This window comes from Tursiops truncatus, chromosome 3, assembly GCF_011762595.2.
Source record: "Tursiops truncatus isolate mTurTru1 chromosome 3, mTurTru1.mat.Y, whole genome shotgun sequence".
NCBI classification, from domain to species: domain Eukaryota; kingdom Metazoa; phylum Chordata; class Mammalia; order Artiodactyla; family Delphinidae; genus Tursiops; species Tursiops truncatus.
The window spans coordinates 106,534,485-106,561,134 of record NC_047036.1 but is presented as its reverse complement, the minus strand read 5'-3'; the positions used below and the strand labels follow the sequence as shown (position 1 = coordinate 106,561,134).

The 26,650-nt window shown below is 40.4% G+C and overlaps 1 protein-coding gene across 3 annotated transcripts; it reads right to left on the bottom strand.

The window, feature by feature from the left end:
* Positions 1–1,619: 1,619 nt before the first annotated feature.
* On the bottom strand, positions 1,620–20,895 carry ISOC1 (isochorismatase domain containing 1). Of its 3 annotated transcripts, XM_019924354.3 has the most exons (6): positions 20,340–20,895; positions 10,337–10,456; positions 10,034–10,237; positions 9,092–9,195; positions 8,315–8,431; positions 2,707–2,843 (listed from the first exon to the last, which is right to left on the bottom strand). In XM_019924354.3, exons 1-5 carry the CDS (start codon positions 20,640–20,642, stop codon positions 8,338–8,340), a joined length of 825 nt encoding a protein of 274 aa, XP_019779913.1. In that variant the 5' UTR covers positions 20,643–20,895; the 3' UTR covers positions 2,707–2,843; positions 8,315–8,337. The 3 variants fall into 3 exon arrangements, with proteins under 3 accessions (XP_019779912.1, XP_019779911.1, XP_019779913.1); XM_019924353.3 differs by lacking the exon at positions 9,092–9,195 and having other exon boundaries at positions 1,620–2,843; positions 20,385–20,877; XM_019924352.3 differs by lacking the exon at positions 9,092–9,195 and having other exon boundaries at positions 1,620–2,843; positions 20,340–20,875.
* Between the last annotated feature and the right edge of the window lie 5,755 nt (positions 20,896–26,650).

Below are 26,650 nucleotides of genomic sequence, written 5' to 3'. Positions count from 1 at the left end.
CGTTATCAACTAATGTAAGGAAGCCCAGGGCAACGTGTTACGTAATGTAGTTTGTCATCTTACTGAGCCTTTCCTCACCTCTGCAACTAGAAACATCTATCTCTGGGTCTCACTAGCCACACTTGTGAAAGAAAACCGTTGTAGAATTTTACAGCTGAAATGGACCTGAGATCGTGATCTTTAAAGTTCCACCCAGATCTAAAGTCATATTTACCCAAATATCAACTTTTAAAAAGAGAAAATATTCTTCCTAATTAGAGAAATGTGGTAATTAAATGGATGTTATAGGGTATTTGGTTTCCTGGTTAGAATAACTTTTATTACTTTTAATTTCAGATAAACTTTCTGCATATGTTTTAGCATTTCAATAAACGATGTGTCTTGATCTTGTTTCTAACCCCCTTGCAATTCAAGACACTGGACTATTCTTTTGCTTATGTTCTCAAGGTCTTTATTTACATCAGTTAAAAGAATTTTGTTACCTTACAAAATTGGAGACACTTCCAATTCAAAGACTAATGTATTAAAATCAATTCAGGTTTCCTATAATTAGGCCTCATCACCTTGCTTGCATGATCTGCAAAAAAGAAGGGAGAACGCAGAATTCACAAGTATATTACTCTAAACTTTGTTGTACTGACATTCCTGAACCTTTGACATAATTCAATTCACTTTTACCGAAAGGTTATGATATATCTGATTTTGTACCAGACCCTAAGCTTCCTTGGGGCATCTTTCTATCCTCAGCACATGTTTAGAACTTAGTAGGTTCTCAAAATGAGTTTCCAGAATGAGTATAGAATAAATGCACAGGTCCTGCTTTCAAGAAGCTTAGAATCTAGTGGGAAAGACAGATTTTAGCCCAGTGAAACCCATTTCAGATTTCTAACCTACTGAACTGGAAGATAATAAATTTGCGTTGTTTTAAACCTCAGAGTTTGTGGTAATTTAATATGGTAGCCATAGGAAACTGACTCAAGTTCAGAGAATTGTTTCAGCTGTGAAAAGGCTTCATTGGGGTGGTGTTTCATGAGAGGAAGGGCCAGGACTCAGTGGAGGAAAACAGGTGATGTTAGTTAAATCCTTGCTACTCATAAAGTATGGTTGGTCTCTTCTGAGCAGGGCTGGTAGAAACTGGCTTTTTTTTTTTTTTTTTTGGAAATGCAAAATGTCAGGCACAGAAGCCAGACCTATTGAACCAGAGTCAGCATTTTAACAAGATCCCCCAGGTGATGTGTATTCATATTAGAGTTTGAGAAGCACTAGGTTACATTTATTAAAAACTATTTTAAAATGTGTAGAAATCTTTGATTCTTTTTTGACACACAAGTTTGCTGGGAAAAAAATTTAAACATAACCCTAAGAAGAATGCTAGATTGCTGTTTGTTACACTGACCAGAAAAAAAAAAAAAAAAAAATTTCTACTGCTCTTAAATAAGAAGGCCCTTCAATAAAATCCATTTACCCCCATGGACAAAACATTTTCATTCTTCGAAAATTTCCATGAATTGAAAGATTACAAATGTCAAAAATTTTACACCTTTAAATAAATATTAGAATCCCTGGAAGAGTACTCAAAGAGCCATGCTGTGGCAGACAAAAGAACTTCATTCACATAATACGTTTTCTTTAATTACTTTAATATAAAAGACACCAATGTTTCATATTTCACATAATATTTTTTTAAAAGTTTTAAAACCCTATAATAAGTATTTAATGAAAATAAATTTATTGAATGGTAGTAATGACTGCAAAAGCAATACTACCAAATGATTACTGAGGCCTTTTGCATTAACAGTAATTGGAAGGTAGGTGGAAAAAATTTCAAACAAGAATATGGATGTTTTAAAACTACATTTTATCCAGCCTTTACCTTTTTGCTAAATCTTGTGCTTATTAGATGTATTCAAGATGGTTATAAAGCTATTCAGCTAAAGTAATACTTCAAAGATGTTAGAACAGCCCTCCATTAATGATATGGTGTTGCAAATCCTCCCATCTGTTTACAAAATTAAAACAAGCAATGAGCGAATGAGTCTTTCTGGGTAAAAGATTCAGTTAAAAAAGAGAACATTAACAGAGAATTAGTGATGGTGAGCAGAATAAGAAAATTAGCATAATTAAGAAAGATATGAAATTATTCAACATAAGTTTGTCTGGTTAAACCAGTGCAACATAATAAATAACTTGACTGCATCGTGAGCGAAAGGGGTAACACGATCCAGAGTCCTGTTTTTAAATTCTCGTTTAATAATCCTATTTCAATCAACCTGTAAAGTAAAAGCACTGAATCCACATTAACATTGTAACATACATCTTACAATAAGACAAAAGTCAAACTATTACTGGGAGATCTTTGTCTTTAACTGTGCACAATTTAAGAAAATTTCACAAGAGTGTGCACTTTTGAAAGTATGATCAGTGTATATGGTATAGAGAAAACAGGCACCTCCATTATAATTTTTTTAATAAATAAAAGCACATTAACATAAGAAGAAGGTAAGCAGCACCTAAAACCTTTGACATCTGTAACTAAATGCTGGTACCCAAACGGTCTAATTGGTTAAGTTTTACTAAGAGGCGCAAAAAAGAGCCAATTTTTGACTTAACGTTTTAATTCTACTAGAGCCATGAGCTTGTCCGGGCTTACAGTCCTGTCACCTGATGGTGAGTAGCACACCCGTTCTTCACATGTCTTATACTTTGGAAAGCAGACCCGACTCTGGAGCACTCGCCTTAATTAGATTCTGAATTTCCTTGAATTTTGGATGATCTTTATCAGCCACCAGCTGTAGCAGAACAGCTTCACTTGTAGTCACTATGATCCCAGTTCGAGCAAGACGCTTTAAAAAAAAAAAAAAAGACAAATCAAGAAATTAAGCATGAGAATGAACACTGTATTAAAACAGCAAAAAGCATGCCAGGACACAATGATTAGTGTCCTCTATCAAAACCATGGCCCTTAGCCATACCATCAAATTCAGACATGAGGAGAGATTTCAAACTAGCCACACCACAAACCCTTTATGATGGTTCTCAATATTAGTAATAAGGACTAGGAACAAGTAAAAGAGAATAGGCAGCCAATATTCTCACTTGCCAATATTCTCACTTATATGCACCAGGGACAGAGGGAAATCAAGGCTAAGGACTGTAAAACAATGATTCTTAAGTTCTTTTTTTCCTCTCTCCAAATATCTGACATTAAACTGCATGCCCTTCCCATAAGTAAGAAATGCTGGTGGTAGAGGAGCCTCATGTGAGGTTTAAGAATGTGCCACTGGACGACAACAGAACCACTACCATTGCCACCATTGTAAGCTTTTTAGAATCATAAACGGGAGTAAAAAATTTAAGGTTGTATAGAGTTTCATTGACAGGTGAAAGAATATCCTTGCCAAATTGTTCCAGTGGAATCATAATAAAGAGCTAAGGACAGAAATCTCAAGGAAGGGAGGAGGGAAAGGGAAGGAGGAGGGCAAAGAAGAGAAAGTGGAGAAAAGGGTGGGAGAGGGGAATGGGAGGAGAATTCTAGAGCAGAGATCCATTTTCTGGATGTATTTATCAGAAACCTCAGGGAAAAAAACAGACCAACTGTTTGTTACTCCAAGCAACATTCACTGTAAGAGCCTTAGAAGATGAGGTGGTTAGACACGATTCCTATGCAAGTTAGAGGAAAAGACGTGGATCAGTGTCTCGTCATAAAGGGAGTCACCTGAATAAACAGGACATCCCAATGGAGCCAAAGTAAACCCTTCAAATGGCTGCAGATCCAGAGACCCAACCTTCCCACTGGCAGACTCGTCCTTTTTATCCCCAAGGATGCAGAAGGGAGTGTAAGCCATAGCCTACTTATCAGATAGCAAGCTTGGACCTCAAACACCAGCACAGGAGTGTGCAGAGCAGGCTGACCACAGCTCTGGAGAAATGAAAAAACAGCAGAAGGTTACATAGGAAAGAGGAAGAAATAAGTGAGGCTGCTAGTGTCCTTTACGTTGGGACAAATCCCAGAGGATGAGTCATCACTGAGTTCTTTAAAGACGTCTGGAGACTAATTTCCTCCTCCTTGCTTTTCAGTCAACTCCTGACTATCGTATCAAACCCTCAGAAATCTCAAAGGACTGTGTGCTTGCTTCAGACAGCAGGGCAGGGAATAAGACTAGCTGCAGCTCGGTGCCGTGAATGTCCAGCCATCCAAATGCAGCTCTCTCCCTGGCTGCCTGCCTTCCTTACTGCTCCCTGTTGAATCAACGGACTTTCAATCAGTCAGTCTGAATCTGAATCATACTTTCAATGTCTGTGAAAGTGCCTTCTATATTCCAAAGTGCAAACAAAGGTCAGTTCTCAGTAATCTTTCTAGTTCCTTCATGAGGCAGGAAGGACAGAAAACTGTTTCCAGGTCTGAGGAAGAAATGTGATGACCCAGGAAGAAGGCAGCTTTTTTCCATAGTGCTTTCCTGACCAGACTAGAGCAGCACCGGATCCACCCTAAGCCAGCAACCCTCAGGGATGCTGTGAGTCCGTACACTGTGGCAGGGGCAAGCTGGGACACTAGAGGCACACAAAAAAACTTTAGTAAACAGAAACATAAAATTATTTAACTTCAAGACGGAGATATGCCCAATATTGATTGCATTCGAAAGTAATCCAGCCAAGAACCTGTGTTAGGGGAAGGCGTGGCTCACGCCTTTGCTAAGATTGCAAAGTCTTTACATCAGACTAACAGATCTTCCCACGGTGCCTTCCCAGCCCCAACCCAGAAGGGTACCTGAGCAGAAAGAGAACAGCAGCACTTTTTCCAGACACCGGCAGGTTCCTGCCCACCACCTTGAGCTATGAGTACACCTACAATACTGGTCCCACACTCACTTTATCTCCTGGCTTTAGATGGGGCAATTAAAACTCCAGCTGTTTAATGCAAATGGGTACACGGTTTAATAGGCTTCCTGAGTTCTTCCCTTACACTTGCAAAACCAGTCCAACTAGGCCAAAGGAAAGGTTACTCTGACCCACAAACCTAAAAATGCAAGAACACAAAGCCAAGATGGTCTCAGAGAGGGTGGGGAAAAAAAAGACTAAACCCATTAAATTCCCAAGTAACACTAACAACTCCCCAGAAGTACAAGGACATCAAGCTCATGAGACGGTTTTAGTCTATTTTAACTCACATTTACTCGACAATTGTAAGTTGAAAGAAAAATGCCTGACAGATGGTAGGTGCTCAAAAAATTTTGTGGAATAAAGCACACACCACAGATCCTGGCAGAGAAGTTTTAATAACGGTAACTATAAATATTATTAGTACAATGGTCTTAACAGGCAATATGGGGAGTCTCAGGAATGACCTCAAGTAGTTGCGTTCTCAAGGAAAAAAAGAAGGGGAGCAGACCAGATCTCTATTTCACTTTCATAGTCACAGAAGAAAAAAGGAGACTTAACATTTCTCCCAAGGACTGAGGGACTAGAGCACCTCCATACCAAATTAAGACTAAGAGGAAAAATCTGAAATGTGGCACACATCTTCCCCCATCACCACCTGACCTGCTTCTTCTCTCCCTTTCAACCTCAGCACCGTAAGCCAAGGCAATGCTGGCTGCTCCAGGCTCTTCCAAACCCCCCCCAGACCATATTCCTTCCTTCCCTCCTCAGAACTTCTCAGGACTAGTCCATTCTGGGTCTTGGAAGCTGATATATGCTTATACTTTTCTGATCAGTTAAACCTCATGAAGACAACAAAAACAAATAATAGCTACAGTAAAAATAAAAGCAACAGCTAACATTTAGTGCTTACCATATCAGACACTGTACTAAGTGCTATCGATACATTATTTCATTGATTCTTCACAAAAATCCTCCCACGTAATGACTATTATTTCTATTTCACAGTCAACAAAAAATTAATCCATCAATCTAAGAAAGAAACAGATGAACCTATTTGCAAGGCAGGAATAGAGACACAGACTTAGAGAACGGACATGTGGACACAGGGGTGGAAGGTGAGGGTGGGATGAATTGGGAGATTAGGATTGATATATATACACTACCATGCATAAAATAGATAGCTAGTGGGAACATGCTATAAAGCACAGGAAGCTCAGCTCGGTGCTTTGTGACGACCTAGGTGGGTGGGAGGGAGGTCCAAGAGAGAGGGGACATAGGTATACATATAGCTGACTCACTTCATTGTACAGCAGAAACTAACACAACATTGTAAAGCAATTATACTCCAATTAAAAAAAAGGAAGAAATGGAAAATTTTATTCAAGCCAAAGTGAGGATTATAACCTGGGAACAGCCCCTCAGAAAGCTCTGAGAACTGGTCCACCCGTTAGAAGTCAAAGCACAGTTACATAAATTGAGACAGAGGGCTGTACATTAAATGACCTATTATTGACAGTTTACATAATCCAGATCTAAGTGCCATTGTCCTGGGTCATGTGACCCTTTAGAAGATCAAGAAGGAATGTTATCTTTTAAGGGGTTGTCTGCTCTTTATGGTTGAGCAGGTATTTCTGCTGATGGGAGGTTTGGTCGATGCACACTTTAGATACACAATGCACAGTAGGGAGGAGAGAGGAGGCCAAAGGGCAAAGAAAATGTTTTCATGTTTAAATTTTTCTTGTCTTGCCATAAAAATATGAATTTTATTTCACATCACCAATGAGAAATCTGAGGCAAAGATATTAGGTAATTTGTCCAAGGACACTAATTTACAAAATGCCGGAACCTGAATTCAAACCCATATTACCCCTCCACTGTTTAGACTCCTCCTAATCAGTAAGATTACAGACTACCTCCAAAAGAATGAGGCTCAGATGGTAAAATGGCTGTTTTTATTCTGAGTCTTGGTAGAACACAGAACTGCCAACAATCAAAATTTTCTGTAATAAATGGCATAATAAAGACATCTAAAAAACGAATGTAGGACAAAAGTTCTTGAAATCGCTTTACAAGCAAGGAAAATTTTTGGTTTTGTATGTTCTTAGTTTTTCGCTTCCTTGGAAACACTTCAAGTTCTGGACCTCAGCATTACCATAAAGGTATTCAAAGAAGAAAAGAGCTGCCTGCCGAGGTAGTACGGATCTGACAGTGGAAGTGTTTAAACTCAGATTACTAAGGAAATTTGAAAAGTGGAAGCTAACTATGACTGTAAGAACAGCTTAAAGATCTCTGCTGAGAGGGGGAGAAGCAACACTTAGTATCTAACCAACCAGAGAACCCAGTAGTCCAAGTGGACTTGAAAATAGTTGAATAAAATAAATAAAACCATTTCCACCTATAATCGCAAAATAGGACTCACTGCTCAGGAATAAGAGAAAGGATGGCCAACCAGGGCCTTAAAACCACTGCTGCTGACAGCTACCCGCCTGCTTCTACATCAGCCCTCCCCACTGACTTGAGTCTCCTTTCTTTCCTCTCTTTCTTATTTGCCCAACTCACCACCCTAGGGAACATTTTAGGCTAGAGAGGTGATTGAGCAATCCTACAGAGAAAGTGGTTCACAGGTCAGCTTATGCATGGAACACTGGAGGGTCTCAAAAAAAAATCTACATTTCCCATTCTCAATAAAAATAATCAGTTAAAAATTCAGCAATTCAATCCAGATTGACATTACTTTAAAGCTATTATAGAATTAGAATTAAACATGAAAGAGAGAGATGCATAATGCGGAGTGAAGGTTCAAAGGATTAATTGTGGGAGTTTGTTTTTCAACAGTCTCGGAATAGGCAATGCTTACGTAAGGCTACTGTTATGCAACACTGATGAAAGTCATTAACTCCCTGACTCTGAAGTATATCTTGACACTCCACACAGAGAGCCATTAAACACTGTGTGTGAGTGGTGCCCACAGTCAGAGACACACCTCCTATCCCCAGAAATTCAAGTCTGAGGAAATCTAACAAGTGGCTGAACCAGGCTTCGGCCCACCATACCCTAGGTGTTGGCTAGACCCTGGACGAGTTAAGCCTAGGTGAACTGTTGTTAATTTGCAAATCTTTCAGTAGTTCAGAGTAAGCTTACTGGAATACCTCTTAGTTGATGTGCAAAACTAGCAAAGTTACGAAAGAAGATGTAAAGGAGCATTTGGCATCACTAGACATCTAGAAATAAAGACAGAAGATGTAAAACAGGATATGATGGAGAGACCTCAGAGGTTTGTCGTGCGTAGTAGAAACCCCGGAAATCAGCCTGATGGTTGTCAGACCAAGCTCAAATTTAAGAGGTAAATCTTTCACTGCTGTTACATATTTGATACTCTCCAAATTTATTTGGAAGCCTTGGTTAATGATTTATTTTAAAGCAGGACAATTACCTCAAGAGCAAACATCCTGTCCATCATGCTTCTCGACGATGTGGCATCAGCAACAATATGAACCTCAATACCTCTGCCAACAAGCTCCAGAGCTGTCTGTTGGATGCACACATGGGTCTAGTAGGAAAGTAAAAACCATATGTAATAACGTGGTAAACTACCAGTATTTTACAAATGTGCAGCAACACAGTAGAGCAGAAAGAGCACTACAGGTCTAATGGCCTTGTCCACATCTAGTTTTGCCTCCAACTCACTAGTGATCTTGAGCATAAACAGCATTTCTGGCTTTGGCTGCCTCTTTGTTAAGTCAGGGACTGCATTACATCAATGTTCTTTGTACTGGGAACCTTGAACATATTCTAAGAGCTCTGTGAGCACTTTTTTTAAAGATTTTCATCTATGTCATCTGGACGACCTTCATATGGCTGACTACTACCACTCAGTTTTGATGCCACTCGCAGTTGGGTTTATTTCTGTATTCACACCACGTGCCTAACACAAAGAATGCGTTTGCAGTACTGCCAATTGAGATAATGGTGGGAAAACTGAGTTGTGGTAAGGCACCCAGTAGTATAATGGTAAGCCAAGTTAAAAATAACTTGTAGCACAGGCAAAAAATACCCAGTATACATCACCAGAAAATGAATTATACAGATTCCATCTTTGTAAGTATGAACTTGTAACAATTCATCAGCAGAGAATAAAGGGTAAAAACATGCTCCAACAATAAGTGGATTATATAACCAATGAAAGCAGATTTTAATAATGCCAACCAACCTTATCTTCATATGACAAGAGGGCTGTGGAGAATTATCAACTGACAACTCATTAAAATTAGCACTGGAGGACTGCTCAAAGATGATTTTGATTAGACATGAGGTCTAATGATGAACAAGCAAGAAAAGTGCAAAAGTCAGCATTTGGTGTGACATTTATACAAATAGGCTTCCTTTATTTTATCATTATTTAAGTCAAAATACAGAAATTTTTATATCTAAACCTGAGGCTATTAAAACCTACTACTCTGAAACCTACTATCAAAACATCATGGATGTCTTTAATATTATTTGGATTTCACTGTTTTCATAATTTTAAAATTTTAGTTCAAGAGGTGTTTAAAAGCTATGAATAAATACTTATATTCTGTTTCTACATGTCAAAAAAACAAACCAAACAAAAAATCATTTTAATCAGCATTAGGAATCCATGAGTATTTTTTTTCCTTTAAAAAAATAGGTACACATGATTCAAATGTGAAGGACAATGAACTACATGACTTCTAAGGTTTTTCTAAAACAAAAACATGACCAAGGTGAGCTCCTATAACACACAAATAAACATACTGTCTTTGGTGAAAATGTGTTCCAAAAGTTGGGGTTCAAAGTAAAGGCCCAAGAATCTATCAACCTAGATTCAAATGCAGCTTCATCTAACTTTAACTAACTCTATGACCTTGGGCAAGACACATAGCACCTGTGTTTGAGTTTTCTCACCTACAATATGAGACCAAAAGTACTTAGCTCAGAGGATTGCTGTGAGAGTTCAACAAATTAATATATATAAAGTGTTTAGATCAGTGCCATGCAAGTAGTCAACACTTAAAAACTGGTAGCTATTTTCTATCAGATACCTACATGGTATTCTATATACAAAATTACATTCTGGAAATAAGTTTTCTACAAATGATATCGTGTCCAAAACAGAACAAGAGGTACTCACTTCTACTCCAAATAACACAACACTCCTGACTCCAGGAATCTCTGCTAATGCTGCTTCTACTTCTGGTAATACCATTGAAAACTTGGTCTTTGGAAGTACCAGTTTTACACCCGTTAAATCAATTTCTTGAACGGTGCTACCAAGACCTTTAGGGTACTGTTCTGTTACAATAACTGGAATTCCTAAAATCCGGGCCCCTTGTAACTGGAGGAAAACAAACACACAAAGATAAGTAGCAATATACATATGTTTGCGTATGAATCATGCGTTAGCAAATTGGAAAAAATGAACAAGCAAGCATACCAATCTCTGTCCCACACTAATAATATCTCCAAAATACTTGATGGCTGGTCTGAACCTTTCCTGCATATCACAGCAGAAAAACACAGTGCTTGAAGGTGTAAGATTTCCCAGGGTAGTAAGCTGAAGAAAAAAGAAAAAAAGAATGATTTAGCATTTGTTATACAATGACATTTATTTTCAGCTGGAGGTCAGTAAAGAGAGAAAAACATTCCTACTGTTTGACCCATTAAATCCATTTCTACAACTATTGTCTAAGAGAAATGATATGAATAACAGGAAAAAAAATTATGCCCAAAGATGTCCACTGAATTGCTTTTAATAGTGAAAATTAGAAATAAACCAAGAACCAACAATACAAAAATGATTTCACAAATTTTAACACATTCACATGACAAACATTTTTTAGCCTATTAAAATAACGTATGTATATGTTTTCAAAAAATGTGCACCATCTAAGAAGAAATGCCATAATCTAACGTTAATTTTAAAAACAGAGCACAGTTCAATAGTATTTCAATAATGTAAAAATATGAATAAAAAGTAGAAGCAAATACATGAAAATATGAACACGTGGTTATATAGTTAGGGATGCTGATAACATTTTTTCTTAATACCTTTCTTTTATTTTTCAAATGCTATTTTAAAACATTTGCTAAATGTTATTTAAAAAGATGTATTACTTTTATAATAAAAAAACAGTAAAAAACTTAAATCTGTTGATGGCATTGCTTACAAGAACAAAGAATAAAATTTAAATAATCTGTAGCAAAGATTATGGAACAAAAAACTAAAAAAACGAAACAAATCTAGATATACTGCTATCATCAACACAGAAATATTAAGTTGGTATTCTCAAGAATAACTTCTTAGACTTCAAATAAAATGCAATGAAATGATGTCAAGCACATCACCACTGTCAAACGGAAAGACATAAATTTGACATCTGAATTCTTACACATATTTATCACAATCAGGAAAGTCAATGAATTAAGATGAAAACTGGGTATTAGATTACCATGCTTTACATTAATTGCTGTAGTTGGTCTATTATAACAACTTGGGCCCAATATGGATCTACCAAAAAGGGAAAAATCACTGTTGAATACAAGAATTTAATTCTTAAAAGTCCATGGTACTTTTCTTTCTACCTTCTCAAATGAGAGAAAGCTCTGGAAAGGATACAGTCTGATCATGAAAGAACCCATGCCACTACTCTTACTAGGCACCCTGTAAGTCTCCCCTCTAATTAACCTAAACCACCCACAGACAATAATTACTCATAATTTTATAGAGGAACCTGAGTCCTGATTACATGGTGGTGGCTTCACCACCAGCCTGGCCCTGACTCTGCCTTAGTATCTGTGCACATGGCATACTCCCAAGAAACAATTACTACAAGAATTAAATGAATCATCAAAAGGAATCTTTTATCCTTAACAGTATGACTGTTCTAGTCAGTTTGCACTTTTATTTATCTGTGTCCTGGTCTGAAGGACTCCAGCACCTTAATCTCCCTCTGGTATTAACTCTATAAGTGTGCACTGATTAACCATGCGCAGTCCAACACCAAGTTCATGTCAGAATGCGAGTGCCATCTTTAATTCTAACACTATGTGGAGGGTTTTCCTACTCTGCCAATAAACTATGTTTAAAATAAATATTCAGGCTCCTTCCTTACTTAAATTTTTAATGCAAGTACCATGCTTCCATTTTGGTCATTATCAAAAGCAATGAGTCTGATGTATAGGTAAGTACTTAGGGTACTTGGTTGAAAACCAGTCACTATGACCATGTATCTTAAATTTCAGTAAACATTAAATCTTGGCTCAAAAGGCTTAAAATCCATATATATATATTCTTTTAGAAATTTGAACCGGGGTCCCTAGTCATCCACCATGTGTTGAGGGGACACTATGAAAAGCAGTTTAGCTGTAACTGTCTTGTTTCAAGTAACTGTTAAGGCACCTTAGCCATCTTGCCATTCTACCACATGGGAATACCAGCAAGCAGGCAAAATAAAACTCCCAGGCAGTTGCCCAAGTATGCTGGATGGCCATGCACGAACACACAGCCGACACTTGCTTCGATCTCCAGCTTTCAGATCTTATCTCAGACTGTACTGACTAACTCTGTATACATTCCTAACAAGTATGGTTGTCTGGATTATAAATTAACACAGGATTGGAAACAGCAAATCTGAAAGGGAACTGCTGAAGATAGGCAAACGGATAGCAACAAGAAATGACAGCTGAGGAAGAAACGATTAAAAATACAATAAAAGCAGATCAAAACTCAACTAGTTCTCATTCTAGACTCCAATGAAGGAGTAACAAGCTGTATATAAGTTATAAATTGGGACAAAATCATTTTATCACACTCATTAAGAAAATAAGTTACATAATATTTTAGGACTACCATATAAAATGGTCAAAATACAAAAAATTGGGATATTTAAAGGAATAAAACCTTACCTACTCAGAAATCCTAGAATATTCAGACTTGTGGTCTCCTGGGGTTCCTGTTACCTGGTGCTTCCCTATACCTCATTTCAGCTGTGAGGTATCTGTTCTAGGCAGGGGACCACATCAGACATATGTCATATTAGACACAGATTGAGGAGGTCAGAAAATGCAGCCCTGAAATCCTTAGCACCCTGCAAATCCTTTCTAGTAGAGGAATTCATCATCTATAAACCTTCAGTTAAAGAAAGAAACCATAGAGACAAGCGGGTGAGGCATATTTTTATGCAGAAATGACTGGTTATAATTTCATGAAACAAAAATGCCTTAGACATTCTCCTCTCCAGGAGTTGACATCCCCTTGAATATGACCTGCCCTTAGTAATTTGCTTCTTTAGAGTATAGAGGGAGGGTAATGGTGAACAGGGCCACAGCCAGGTGATCAAGATTGAGGTAATCCATGGTGACAGTATTCAGCTTTGATATATGATGAGAATGACCTTCATGATCTTCCTCTCAAAATCTCACAACCCGGGTTGAAGCATGAGGAAAACATCAGATAAACCCAAAATGAGGTCATTCTACAAAAATATCTAATCAGGACTTCCCTGGTGGCGCAGTGGTTGGGAATCCGCCTGCCCATGCAGGGGACACGGGTTCGTGCCCCGGTCTGGGAGGATCCCACATGCCGTGGAGCGGCTGGGCCCGTGGGCCGTGGCCGCTGAGTCTGCGCGTCCGGAGCCTGTGCTCCGCAGCGGGAGAAGCCGCAGCGGAGAGAGGCCCGCGTATCGGAAAAAAAAAAAAAAAGGAATAAAAAATATCTAATCAGTACTCCTTAAAACTGTCAAGGTCATTAAAAACAATGAAACTCTGAGAAACTGCCATAACCCACAGGAGTCCAAGGAGACATGACAACTAAACGTAATCGGTATCCTGAATTGGATCCTGGGACAGAAAGAGGACATTAGGGAAAAGCTAGTGAAATCTGACTAAAGTGTGGCGCTCAGCTTATAGTAATGTACCAATGTTGGTTCCTTAGCTGTGACAAATATGCCACAGTAATGTAAGATGTTAGCAAGAAGGGAAACTAGGTCAGGTATAAAGGAGCTAGCTCTCTGTACTATCCTTTGCAACTTTGTTGTAAATCAACACTATTCTAAAATTAAAAGTTTATGAAAAAAGAAAAAAGGTCTCCCTATGCCATAGTAGTAGGGGGAAAAGATGCTACTTTATGAATAAACTCCATATCTTACAAGACAGAAAAAGGAGGATTTGAGGCTACCAAAACAAAAAACAAACAAATAAAAAACTACTGAGAAACTCTAACCAAACCCCCCATCCACCCCAAATCCACATGAATTTCAGTAATTGTTAAATTACACACTGACTCTATAATTCAGGGACTTCGTAACTTGACTCAGAAATTCCTCTTAAACCAAAACCTTGTACATAACTAAAGTGCTGCTCATTGTCAAACATGCAACTGCAAGATAGCAAATTAAAAGTGACCTTGACCAAGTGCCATCACGAGTAAAAGCGAAGCAATTACAGATCAACACATATTCAAGAAGTATGAAGAAATCACATATAAAAGTAAATATGTGTATACACACACACCTTCATATATTTATACACATAAATCCCTACACATACACATATACATAAAAAATACGTATTTCAATATACATATTTCAACACAAAAAGCTGATCACAACCAATGGCTTCCTCAAGCAACAGTTTAAGAGATAAATGTCAAGTATAAATTTTTTGTCCACTTTCTTAAGAACTGTCTTAGCTGGCATTCAACCTTAGATTTCATATTCAAAAGACTCTTCATCCCCAAGTCTCATTATTACCACAGTCATAACAGTATTTACCCTCCTTCACTTCCACATGTGCTCTGACCATTTTCTAACAATGGCTGCTACATCTGCAAGGAATCTGCTCCTCCCTTGCTCGGTTACTCAGGACAGGCACATACACAGTGGCTGGCCTTGCTTAGTGATACATGGTGCCCCACTTCTGTTCTCTCCATAAACGTAATGCATGGTGAGTGTTGTATGTTGAATGGTGTGCTCTAAAATTTATATGTTGAATTCCTAACCACCAGTACTGTACCTCAGAAAGTGGCCTTATTTGGAAATAGTCACTGAAAACATAATTAGTTAAGATGACGTCATACTGGAGTAGAGTGGGTGCCTAATCCAACATGAGTGGCATCCTTATCAAAAGGGGAAATCTGGGCACAGAGAAGGCCATGTGAACATGAAGGGAGAGATCAAGGTGACATGTCTACAAGCCACACAATGCCAAAGACTCCCAACAAACCACCAAAAGCCAGGAGGGAGGCATGGAACGGCTTCTTCACAGCGCTCAGAAGGAACCAAACCTGATCTAAACCCTCCAGAATTATGAGAAAATAAATTTCTGTTGTATAAGCCACTCAGTCTGTAGTATTATACTTTGTTACAGCAGCAAACTAGCGAACAACTACAGTGAGTAAACTGTACATCTTTAGGAATGATTAAAGTTTGGAATTGTAAATGTGATGTTTTCAAAATTTTAGTAGTCTGTTATAGTCACAATATAGGCATGATGTGCTTGGGAGAGGGGTCTAGAAGGGGATATGAGGTATCATTATTTCACTGAGAAGTGTTTCCAAGGAAACCCGATTACCACAGGCATAGTAAGGCTTTGTTCCAATACTGACTCAAAACAGAGGTCTGTGACATGACTCTCCCAGGTTACAAGAATGCCTACACAGGACAGCCCAGGCGCATTAGAATCTGAGTCCAAATGTCAATTTCACTAATTTCAATTACATGAAATGCAGCAAATCATTAACATCTCCAAACAGCTGCTTCTTAATCTGTAACAAAGTAATAAAAATAGTGTCTACCTCACAGGGCTATTTCAAGGATTAAATCAGCTTCATGTAAATCAATCAATAAATGTATTAGGTTATTGTGTATCCCTCCTATAGGAAACATACGCTCTGAAGGTCAGCACATGTTAAAAATAGTTCTTCTGTAATGAGGTTAAAATACCACTTGCTACTAAAATCCCTTATGAAAACAATAAATATATAGAAAGAAATACTGATATTGCCTAACTTTTGTTAACCTAGTCTACAGAATTAAGAAATGATTCATAAAGTGGATTTCTAAATGTCACCAGAAGACTGACAATTACATGATCTGCTCCTGGCAAAACGGTTTGGGGCTTTTTAATTTAGACTACAAAAGAATATTTATTTCACTCTTATTTTACAACCTACTCACCTGCTGTAAGCACTAATGTCACTTGCACTGAGGTTACAACTCCAGCGAGCTTTCTAACTGCCTAAGGGAAGCCAGCCAACTCCATCAATTTCAGTGTTAAGGACGATGGATTTCTTTAGACTGTACCTGAGGTTGGAGTGAAGGTGAAGCTGGCCAGATCCCAGGAACACAGTGATATCTGAATCTACTTTGGATTCCCCTTGGCAAACTAAATGACAGAAAAAAGTTCCAAACACAGTTTGGAAATTGTGTTTAGCTCCCACTCAAACACAGTTTATTTATAGGTAGCCTCTAATGTATCCACAAGAGGCAAAATGTGTACAGTGCTTTGGGCAGTAATCTGCAATGTTAAATTCTTAAAAAGTGGGCGGGCAGACAATATCATACCCTCAGGATCCAGCTGTTTTCTCCAGTGCCCCTGACACTGTGTGCCTCCCAAGATAGTTCCTGCCTGCTTCTCTAACTCAAGAGTTCCGAGCATTAGCTTATCTACCTGCTCCTCCTACACGCTCCACAGTAAAGGTTCTGAAATCAAAAATCACCACCTTCGGGCTTCCCTGTTGGCGCAGTGGTTGGGAGTCCGCCTGCCGATGCAGGGGACATGGGTTCGTGTCCGGTCTGGGAGGATCCCACATGCCGCGGAGCGGCTGGGCCCGTGAGCCATGGCCGCTAAGCCTGCGCGTCCGGAGCCTGTGCTCCGTAACGGGAGAGGCCGCAACGGTGAGTAGGCCCGCGTACCGCAAAAGAAAAAAAAAAAAAAATCACCACCTTCCAACCAGCAAGCCCAAGGGAGACCCAAGTCCTTTCCCCTTTCTTTCCAAACCCTGCCTTCTCTCCCTTCCCACCATGTACTCTGGGGTCTCTTCTAGCTATAAAACATCTACACCTCTGTTTAAAATAATCATAGTACTAATAAACTTCCAAGAAGTAAAACCTGGAGCAGAATCCCTTCCAAATTAACTACCTCAGGAAAAAGTCGAAATAACCTTCCCAGGGAAGCCCTTATCTTCTGCCCAGACGAAGCTGCCAGAGGCTTCCCTCCTACATACCGAAGTAAAATCCTCTCGCTGCTGTCATTCTTACTATGTCCTTTTCTTCGTCTCTTCTACTTGGGCTCTGCCCAAGTGTCCAGGGTTGAATTCTCCGTTAGTTAAAACTTGGGAAATACCTTGTGAAAAATTAACACTTATAAGTCATGAAAATGACCTAAATTCCCACTGTATAATCCTCTCATTTACATTTCTTCCCCTGCGTCTCAAAATTCCTTAGACTTCAAGCATTTTGACAAGGCTGAAGACTCATAACCGTGCTTGAAACATGAGCTGTCTTCAGCTACCTGAGCTGTCGGCAGACACTCGGTCACTTGGACAGAATATTTCAGAAAAGAAGACACTAAAAAGTTACCAGAGCCTAATACTGGCAATGGGGGTCTTAAAGATCAATCCCCACAGAACCACTAACCAACCACCAGCGCAGACAGTGTGGCACAAGCAGCCACTGTGTTTTACAAGGTCACTAGCAACGTCAGTCAGAACAAGCGTGAAAGCAAACTCGGACCCCTGTGTAAATTAAGAATACATTCTAGAATATTTTGTATGTTAGCCAGGGCCACAGAGGCTATGAGGCCTATTCTTGGAGAAATAATAAATGGCATTATTTAAGCTGTGGATTACATGTGGCCAAACATGCTCTTCATCCCTGCCTCTGGGAGAAGGGGCCTATACCCAGAGCATGGCCTCACTGACAGGCCACCTTGAGTCTTGCTGAGTGACAGGCATCTGTTCCACAGAAACAACGAATAGCATCAAAACAAATGCTGTTACGAGCTCAAGTTTGCTGCTTGTTTTCCATTCTGCTTGCTATTTTCATTAAGCATGAAAAGAGAACATAAATGCTACGGCCAGCTGTAGGACCTTCACACGCTTTACCATGGAACCTCAGGCAATTTCCTACATGTTCTGCTCTTTGGTAAAACGAAGGAGTTAGATTACTAGGTACGGAACAAGAATTGGGTCTTACCCATGTTTACATTCACTGGGCCAGGCACTTACAGCTGCCACTCAAATGTGGAGTGAACTCTACATTCTCATCCAGCCAGAAAATGTCCATGTCTCTAGGATTACACAGCCAGGTTCCAAAAAAATACAGTAAAAAGGTCATGAAAAGAAGTATCTTCCCTTTTTCTTCTGAGAATATCCATACACATACACACACACACATATATATCTCTCTTCATATAAATAGGTATCAGAATAAGTATATGGATATATATGGTATGTGTGTATATTCCTCCACATTACCTATTTTTAAGCTGGGGGAGGCACCTGGCTGAAGAAGTCAAGCTATTGTGATTACTAAAATGAAAGAATATAAAAATATTTTTAAATACTTTAAAATATATAAACTATCCTATAACAGATGCTTAAGAATTATTGGACTATTTAGTGGGGAAAAAATAACATTTTTAAAAGAATGGAACAGAGTAATGATATTATCATTATTATTTTAAACATCACCACAAAAAAACAACTATATTTTATCTCCAATACCAAGCAAAAGACTTCAAAAGCCACATGTGACCTGAATTATATAATGCCTTTTGAGAATGTACAAGACATTTCAGGTATATACAAATATTTCATTAACTTCTAAACTGATAAGTTAAAAAGAGTTCTCAGATCCAGGCTTTAAATTTTTCAAAATAAGAAATCCCATTGTTGGGGGAGGGGGAAGTCTTAAAGACTTGGGGAGGGTGCTAGTTTGGCATAACATCTTCTTAGGTGACAGCCCACTCTCCCTCCCAACCACTACAGGAAATGCATCACAAAGAAGTCTGCATCCTCAGTAAAGCTCCAGATCTCTTCAGCTAGTATTTGGATTCTCCCCTTTATTAATGGATTTGTCAAAGGTGCATCCAGCTTCTTCCATATTTTGGCAGTAATAATCTAAACAGACTGACAAGGAAGGCTGCAGAGAGGTGTCAGCCATGAAAACTCTTGAAGGCATAAAAATGGGTGGTAGTAAACACGTACCAACCACAACTCTCCCAAGAGCAGGGCAAATTCTAGGGTATCAGACGCCAACTGTCTCCCTTTTGGCTCTCCAAGGGTTGACCACAGAATCTCACAGCCTTTGCCCTCTGGTTAAAGTATCTGCTTTGGAAGCTTCTGGCCTTCCTCTGCTATCACTTGCTGGAGTAATAGCAAACAAGACCAATTCCACAGACAACTACAAGTGAAAAACAAACAAACAAAAAAACCACCAAAAACTACAGAACAGTCCTCAGAAAATGACACCTGAATATTAAAATGCCTTCTAATCCTGAATCCCACATTTCAGTTGGGTCTTCCAAAGAAATGGCTTACCGGTTTCTCAACCAAAAAAAATGGTGGTGGTGTAGTACCTAAAATACACCTTTTGTTCTTGCTTTTCAACAGGATAAATCTTCCGGTGAATCCTCTGAGCTGAGCATAAAAAGAACACAGGAGGCAGATCTGCGCAGTATTAGAGCACAGCTTTTTAAAAATATTAAAAAGGCATAAAATAATCCTCAAGTATGACAACTTTTTCTGCCAGCACGACCAGGAAAGAATGGTCTAGCTAAAGTTGGGTATTTAAGAAGGTGCTGCAGTGCTGAGTCAAACGACTTTTTCAAGGTAGGCAACGTATATATATGTAATCAACAGATTCAGTTGACAGTTACTTGGAAGAGGCTAAACAAGGTTATTTCACTTAAGGTTAGGAAAGACTTAAGATCAAAGGAGCAGAAAACTGGGGAAGAGGATGGGTGAAAGGATAGGACTCCTGAAGTTTGTGTTTCCGCAAGTGGTAAACACAACTCCGGGAACAAACCCTGAGGCCGATACTCCCCCACAACCTCCTTTCCCCGGTTCTGCATCAACCCAAATAAAAACACAGCTTACTCTGCACAGCCCTTCGGTTACGCAGGAGGCTAGGACTCGCTCCCGGCACACAAAGCGGATGCGGGCGGCTGAGGACCACACACGTGGGGGCGTTCGCGCGCGCCGCCAATAGCCGGGAGGCCCACGCCCCGTCCTCGGCCGAGGACAGCCGGTGACCGTCACCTTCGGACAAGCGCTTTCGCTGGGCCATCCCGGAGGCTTGCGACAGCGGCACGGCCCTTCCCAGTGGGCGCGGTGCGCAGGGCCCGCCGCCGCGGGGCACCTGAGGAGCGCCGCGGGGACGGGGACGCACGGGGACCGGGAGCTGCGGCTCGGCGCGCGGCCCTCCCGCGAGACCCACCTGGATCTGCAGCGGCACGAGGCGCACCTTGCAGCGCTCGCTCACCGTGAAGCCCTTGGGCAGGTCCACGTACTGGCCCCACTCCTCCGCGAAGAGCTGCACCACGAATTTGCGGTGCATGTCTATCTGGTCGCCGTACAGACTGAGGAACTTCTGGATGAGCAGCTCGTAGCCCGCGCCGTGCGGCACGGCTGAGGGCCGCGCGAAGACCGAGAAGCAGAAAAGCACGGGGACCGTGCCCGACGGCGCCCCCAAGCCACCGCCGCTGGGGAGCGCCGGGACCGCGGGCTCCGCCGCCGCCATGTTCCCCGAGCGTCTGCTAGCTCCGAAACCGCGAGGCGCAGACACCGCCAGCAGCCGCGGCCCCGCCTCCTCGCGCCGCCTGTCGCTTGCTCTGGAAGGCGAGGGGGCGGGTCCTGGCGGCCGCGGCTCCCGCGCCCTCCTCCATGCCCGGCGGAGGGCGGACCCTGCGGAGGGCCTGGCTGTGGGGCCGGCGCTCGGGTGAGCGCCCCCTCCAACTTCCGGCGGCGCGCGGCCCCTCCGGCGGGCCGCGAGGGGCCCGGTCGCCTCACAGACCCTCGACCTGCCTGGGCTGCCCGGTGCTCTAGTCCTCAGAGATGTGCGGCCCGCCTTCCTCCCCGCTCCGCCCACCGTCGAGCGGTGTGCTCCGGAAGTTTGGGCCTGTGCTTGGGGACACGGGGCTGCCCGGCTAAAACTGCTGGGAGGCGTTACCTGTCGCTCTTGTTCAGAGGCAGGCAGTACTTGAGGACGGCGGCAGTAATCTTAAAACCAATCGGGCAGGCTGATCGATGCTAAGAAGAGTGGTGGGAGTCGATGCTTCCTTAGGAGGGCCATCCGAGACTCAGAATTTCATGTTTTTCCACCCCATGAAACACAGTTATCTCTCTAGTCGTGGATTTGAGGTCTTACCCTCCCTTTATCTCAACCCAATTTCCAGGAGAACTTGGATGGGGAATTGCAAAAAATATAAAGGGTAAAAAGAGTAAAAATCAGGACTTTATATTCAAACTGAGGATTCTGTTTTTGAGCGAGTAAAAGCAATCACCCTCAAATAACTTTTGACTTATGAACACTGTAAGGCACTATAATTAGCTGGAATTAGAAAAGTATACATTATGAACAAAGTTTCCTTAAACAGAAGGTCCTGGGAAGATAGGCTTATGACTCTAAACGTACAATTAGATTTTAGATATTAGGGGTTTCTTCTTTTATAAAGAAAGAAATGTCAGGGTTTCTCAATTGGCATTGCTGACATTTAGAGTGGATACTATTTCATTCTAAGTGACGGGGGTGGCTATCTTGTGTATCTGTAGGATGTTTAGCAGCATCCCTGCCTCTACCCACTAGATGCCAGTATCACCATGCACCTCCCTAATTTTGACAATCAAAAATGTTTCCAGACATTGCCAAATATCCCCCAGGGGGCAAATTTGCCCCCATTTGAGAACCATTGCTTTAAAATAATGCCAATACCATCCTTTGGCCTTTACTGCTCACTTGTATCCAACCTACTGAAAATAGTCTGTTTTCTGTCTTCTCATCAAACTTGAAGATTCCATTTAAAACTGTTGTCTGAACCCATCAAACCAAAATGATATTTTTGCAGATATCATTCCACTGAAAGTCTTCTGTAGGCAGATGTGCAAATCTGTGCTAAGAGAAAGTTACTTTCTCTAGACTAACTAATTACAAAAAGGTACCTATTCTAGGGTGACTAATTATAAAAGTGTTCCTTCTACTCACTAATGCCTTCTGGGACAGAGCAGATTGGAGATTGGAAATTGGTCTGGACCTCAGTCCCCCTCAACAAGCACCTCTGCATCTGCACAGTCTCTTCTGATGGCCCCGAGTCAACATACTTATTCCACTCTCAGATTTTGTAAATGGTTTCTTTACTGAAAGTCAGAAACGTAATTTCCATATCCATTGTACTACCTGAGATTGGCCTTTGGCCATTTAATAGTGCAGTCTCTGTGGTAATAACACATCAAATAACATTAATAAAACAGGTATTTGATGGACATATTCACATTTATTGAGTACCAATTGTGTCAAGCAGTGCATCACTATGCTAGAAAAGCGCCATGAGTGCACCTTTCACTGATAATTTACTGTTCTCAGGAAGCTAATTATTAGAGTATTAAGTTTTATAAATGTTGTTGGAAAGAGTCAATGAATAAGAATCCATAAGCAGATATTCTAATGACAAGAAGAAAATAACTATCCTAATTGACAAATCATTACAGGTAAAATGCCCAAAATGATCTCATATAGGACTCTAAGGACGTTTATTAGTTGAATTTAAGCACTTACTTTCAGAATTTAAATTCAAAGCAATTCAAGAAGTTAGTTTATACAGTATTGATTAATATGCTAATGCACTGCAGAAACAAACTTCAAAATCTCAGTGGTTTAATACAACAAAGGCTTATTTCTTACTCCCCCTAATTAGCAGTAACATTTTTTTTTTTTTTTTTTTTTTTTTTGCGGTACGCAGGCCTCTCACTGTTGTGGCCTCTCCCGTTGCGGAGCACAGGCTCCGGACGCTCAGGCTCAGTGGCCATGGCTCACAGGCCTAGCCACTCCGTGGCATGTGGGATCCTCCCGGACCGGGGCACGAACCTGTGTCCCCTGCATCGGCAGGCGGACTCTCAACCACTGCGCCACCAGGGAAGCCCAGCAGTAACATTTGACAAGCTGATTACTCCTTCCATTTTGAATCATATTCTTTACTTCATCTCCTAGATACCACTCTCTTTTATTTCTACTTCATTTTTAAGTTCTTTTCCCACGTTCTCCTCATTTCCCAGACCTCTAAACATTTGAGTACACCAGGGCTTAGTCCTCACACCCCTTCTTTAAGACCCATGGCTTTAAATACCACCCACAGACTTTTGACTGCCAAATTTATGTCATGCAAGACCTCACTCCTGAATGCCAGACTCATATACAAGTGCCTATTCGATATCCCCACTTGGATCTCTAACAGATTTCTCACATTTAATTTGGTTTTGCACCCTCTCCAAACATTCTCCTGCCTGTGTTAGCATGTAAGCAAATGTCAACCTCATTTTAGTCACTAAGTACAATAACCATGAGCTTATCCTTTATTCCTCTTTCTCTCTCCCTCCAATCTATCAACAAGACCTGATCATCAAAATCCAAAACTTCTCATCCATACCAGTGCTATCACCCAAGGCCAAACCACCAGCATCCCTCATCTGACTAAAACACTATCCTCTTGGACTGTGCCTATTTGTTGATTTTTGTACCCCGAAAGGCCACTTACCACATTGCAATCAGAGTAGTACTTTAAAATCGTGATTTCACAGTACATCACTCATCTGTTCAAAATTCTCCAGTACATAGAAACAGACCTCAAGAAAATCCAGATGTTGGAATTAAGAGAAAAGAGCTTTAAGGTAGTTATTATATAACTATATTTAAGAATGTGAAGGATATTTATAAGAATGAACAGAGAATATCAGCAGATATTGCTGCATATCAGCAGAGAAATGAAAATGACAAAAAATAAACAAATGAATGTTTTAACACTAAAAAGTACAATATTTGGGAAAAAATTCACTGGACAGTCTAAACATCAGATTATAAGTTACAGAAGAAACGATTAATGAAATTGCAAAAAAGATTTATAGAGTTTATCCAAGGTGAAGAACACAAGGAGATTTTAAAAATATGAAGATAGCCTTAGAGATCTGTAGGACACTATCAAGTGGTCTAATGTATGTGTAATTGGAGTCCAAGAAGGAGAATCAAGACATAGTGGGACAGAAAGAATATCTGATGAAATACTGGCCCAAAATAGCACTTCTTATTAAGTCCTCAGCATGCTAACATTTATCTCACAGTTTGGTATCAAGGAAACGCACATGTGACATTTGGTGTGAGGAATGATTCAAGAAAGTCACCGTGAATGGGATTTGAAAGCTGTCAAGCTAGTAATGAACACCTTACCATTTCCAGAGAGTGGAACACAGATAGTTCCTGGCGACTGTTAAAACTTCACCAAGAGTGAACTTGGATCATATTCCAGTGGAAAGAAGTGCCTTAGCTTTATCAACCATTCGAAAAATATGGGGGAAATAATAATTATAGAGATATAGGAATAATAATTATAGAGATAAAGAAAACTTGTGACAGTTACAAGTCTTTATTGATGCTCTAGAAAAAGATGATAGAAAGATAATTGCCAATTAAAAGATAAGTGTGAAATCCAGAATGCCTTTTTTGGTAGCATTGAAAGAGGCTCTCTGTTCCTACAGTGAGCAGATAGAGAATGCTGAGGGCAAGGACTAGCATTCCCCAATATTTTGAAGACAGTGCAGAGGTTTTTCCTCAGCAAGACATGAACTCTCCCAGGATTTTCCCTCCACCTTCCCTCCCTCCTGGTACCTAGGCCCATACATAGGCTTAAGCAACAGCAAAACCAGGCCATAGATGTACTGGGCCTGATAAGGAAGGAAAGGAATGATATCTCAAAGGAATTGTAGAATCTAACCAGCAGGAGCTGAGACCATGCATGGCACTGGAGTATGAGGGTGCATGATCAAGGAGGTGGAGCATAAGTTTATCAATTAAGAAACTTCCAGCATACAGAACTTAACACCCTCGTAAAGCTTTTGGGAGATAGACCAGACCCAGTGCTTCTAGGGCAGCTCCTCCATGGACCACACATTTACATTTCTCAGTCCAAAACTATGGTAGCTGTCTTTCCCTCTGAAGAGATATAAAGTGCCTGGACATCCTGCAGAACATCACACTCATCTACTATATTGATAACATCACGCTAATTGGAGAAGATAAGGAAGAAGTAATTATTCATGGCAGGGTTTGGTGAGACCAAAGAGCTCCAGAGGGGAGAGAGAAACTCTCAGAAGTTTCAACGACCAATCACATTCGTAAAATTTTCGGGTCCAGTATCTAGGGCATTCTAAGACACCCCCGTCAAAGTCCAGGACAAATTACTGCTTCTTGCACTTGCTATTCCCACCGTGAAGAGGGAAGCACACAGCCTAGGAGACCTCTTTAGTACATCATAGAGACAGCATATTCCACAACTGAGCATAAGCCAAGACTCATGCTGCACAACATGAAATGCTGCCAGCTTTGAGTGGGGCCGAGAGTAGTAGAAATGGCTTTGCAGTAGGTCCCAGCAGTGGTACAAGCAGCCCTGCCTCTCAGACCATACAACCTGACAAATCCTATGTTACTGGACATACTAATGGTACAAAAGGATGCTGTTAGATTTATGGTAAACCCCAGTGCAAGAATCACAATGCAGACACCATAAGTTTTGGAACAAAGCCATGCCACCTGCAGCAGAAATTTATATTCTGATAGGACATAAAGTAACCATGCAGATGGAACTGCCCATCCTGAGTTGATTTCTGTCAGATCCACCAAAACCTAAGGTTAAGAAAGCCAAGAGGAAACCCATAGAAAGCTGGAAGTGATTTTTATGGGATCAATAATAAGCAAGAATGGACAGAACAACTGAACTACATGAGCAGCTAGTCTAAACACCCACGTCATCCACCAGTGTTTCACCAGTGCCTGTCCCTCAGGTCAGATAGGGAATTCACTATCACTAGCTGATGGGGTATAAAAAGTTTGAGCTTGGTTCACAAATGGATTGGCTTAGTATGTTGGTATAAGCCTTGGAAGTCAGGAATGAGGGGAAATCCTCCCATTGGGCAAAACTTTGAGCAGCAAGCTGGTCATCTACTTCGCATGGAAAGAGAAGTTGCCTGAGCTGAGCTTAGAAAAAACAGAGAATCATGGGCAGTGCAAATGGCTTAGCAAGCTAGTCAGGAACCTGGAAGAAGAAAGATTGGAAAATCAGGAACAAAGAGATCTGGGATAGACACATGAATGTGTTCATATGGGAATAAGCACCAAGTGTGACAATTTTCATATTGTATGGTAATGCTCACTAAGAGGAGCCTCTAGAAGAGAGATACTATCCCACCAGGTAGACAACCAGAATATATAAAGGATTCCTATTAATCAATGATAAAAAGACAGCCCAATTAAAATGGGAGAAAAAGACTGGAACAGAGCCTTCATAAAAAAAGATAAATGTCCAAAAAGTACATGAAAAAGTGCTTAATGTCACAAGTTGTAAAGCAAGTAAACATTAAATCAACAACAACAAAAAATACTACTTCACCCCACTAAAATAGCTAAAATTAAAAAGACAATGACAACAATATAGAGCTAAAATTTTTATACACTGTAGTGGGTATGTAAATGGCACAGCCATTTTGGAA

Excerpts from the sequence above, each read along its gene's own strand:
- ISOC1 (XM_019924352.3), bottom strand. The coding sequence starts at position 20,642 with ATGGCGGCGGCGGAGCCCGCGGTCCCGGCGCTCCCCAGCGGCGGTGGC. Across the intron at positions 10,457-20,339 it reads TCGTGCCGCTGCAGATCCAG|CTTACTACCCTGGGAAATCT; the intron begins GTGGGTCTCGCG and ends TTTTTTCTTCAG. Across the intron at positions 10,238-10,336 it reads TTAGTGTGGGACAGAGATTG|TTACAAGGGGCCCGGATTTT; the intron begins GTATGCTTGCTT and ends GTTTTCCTCCAG.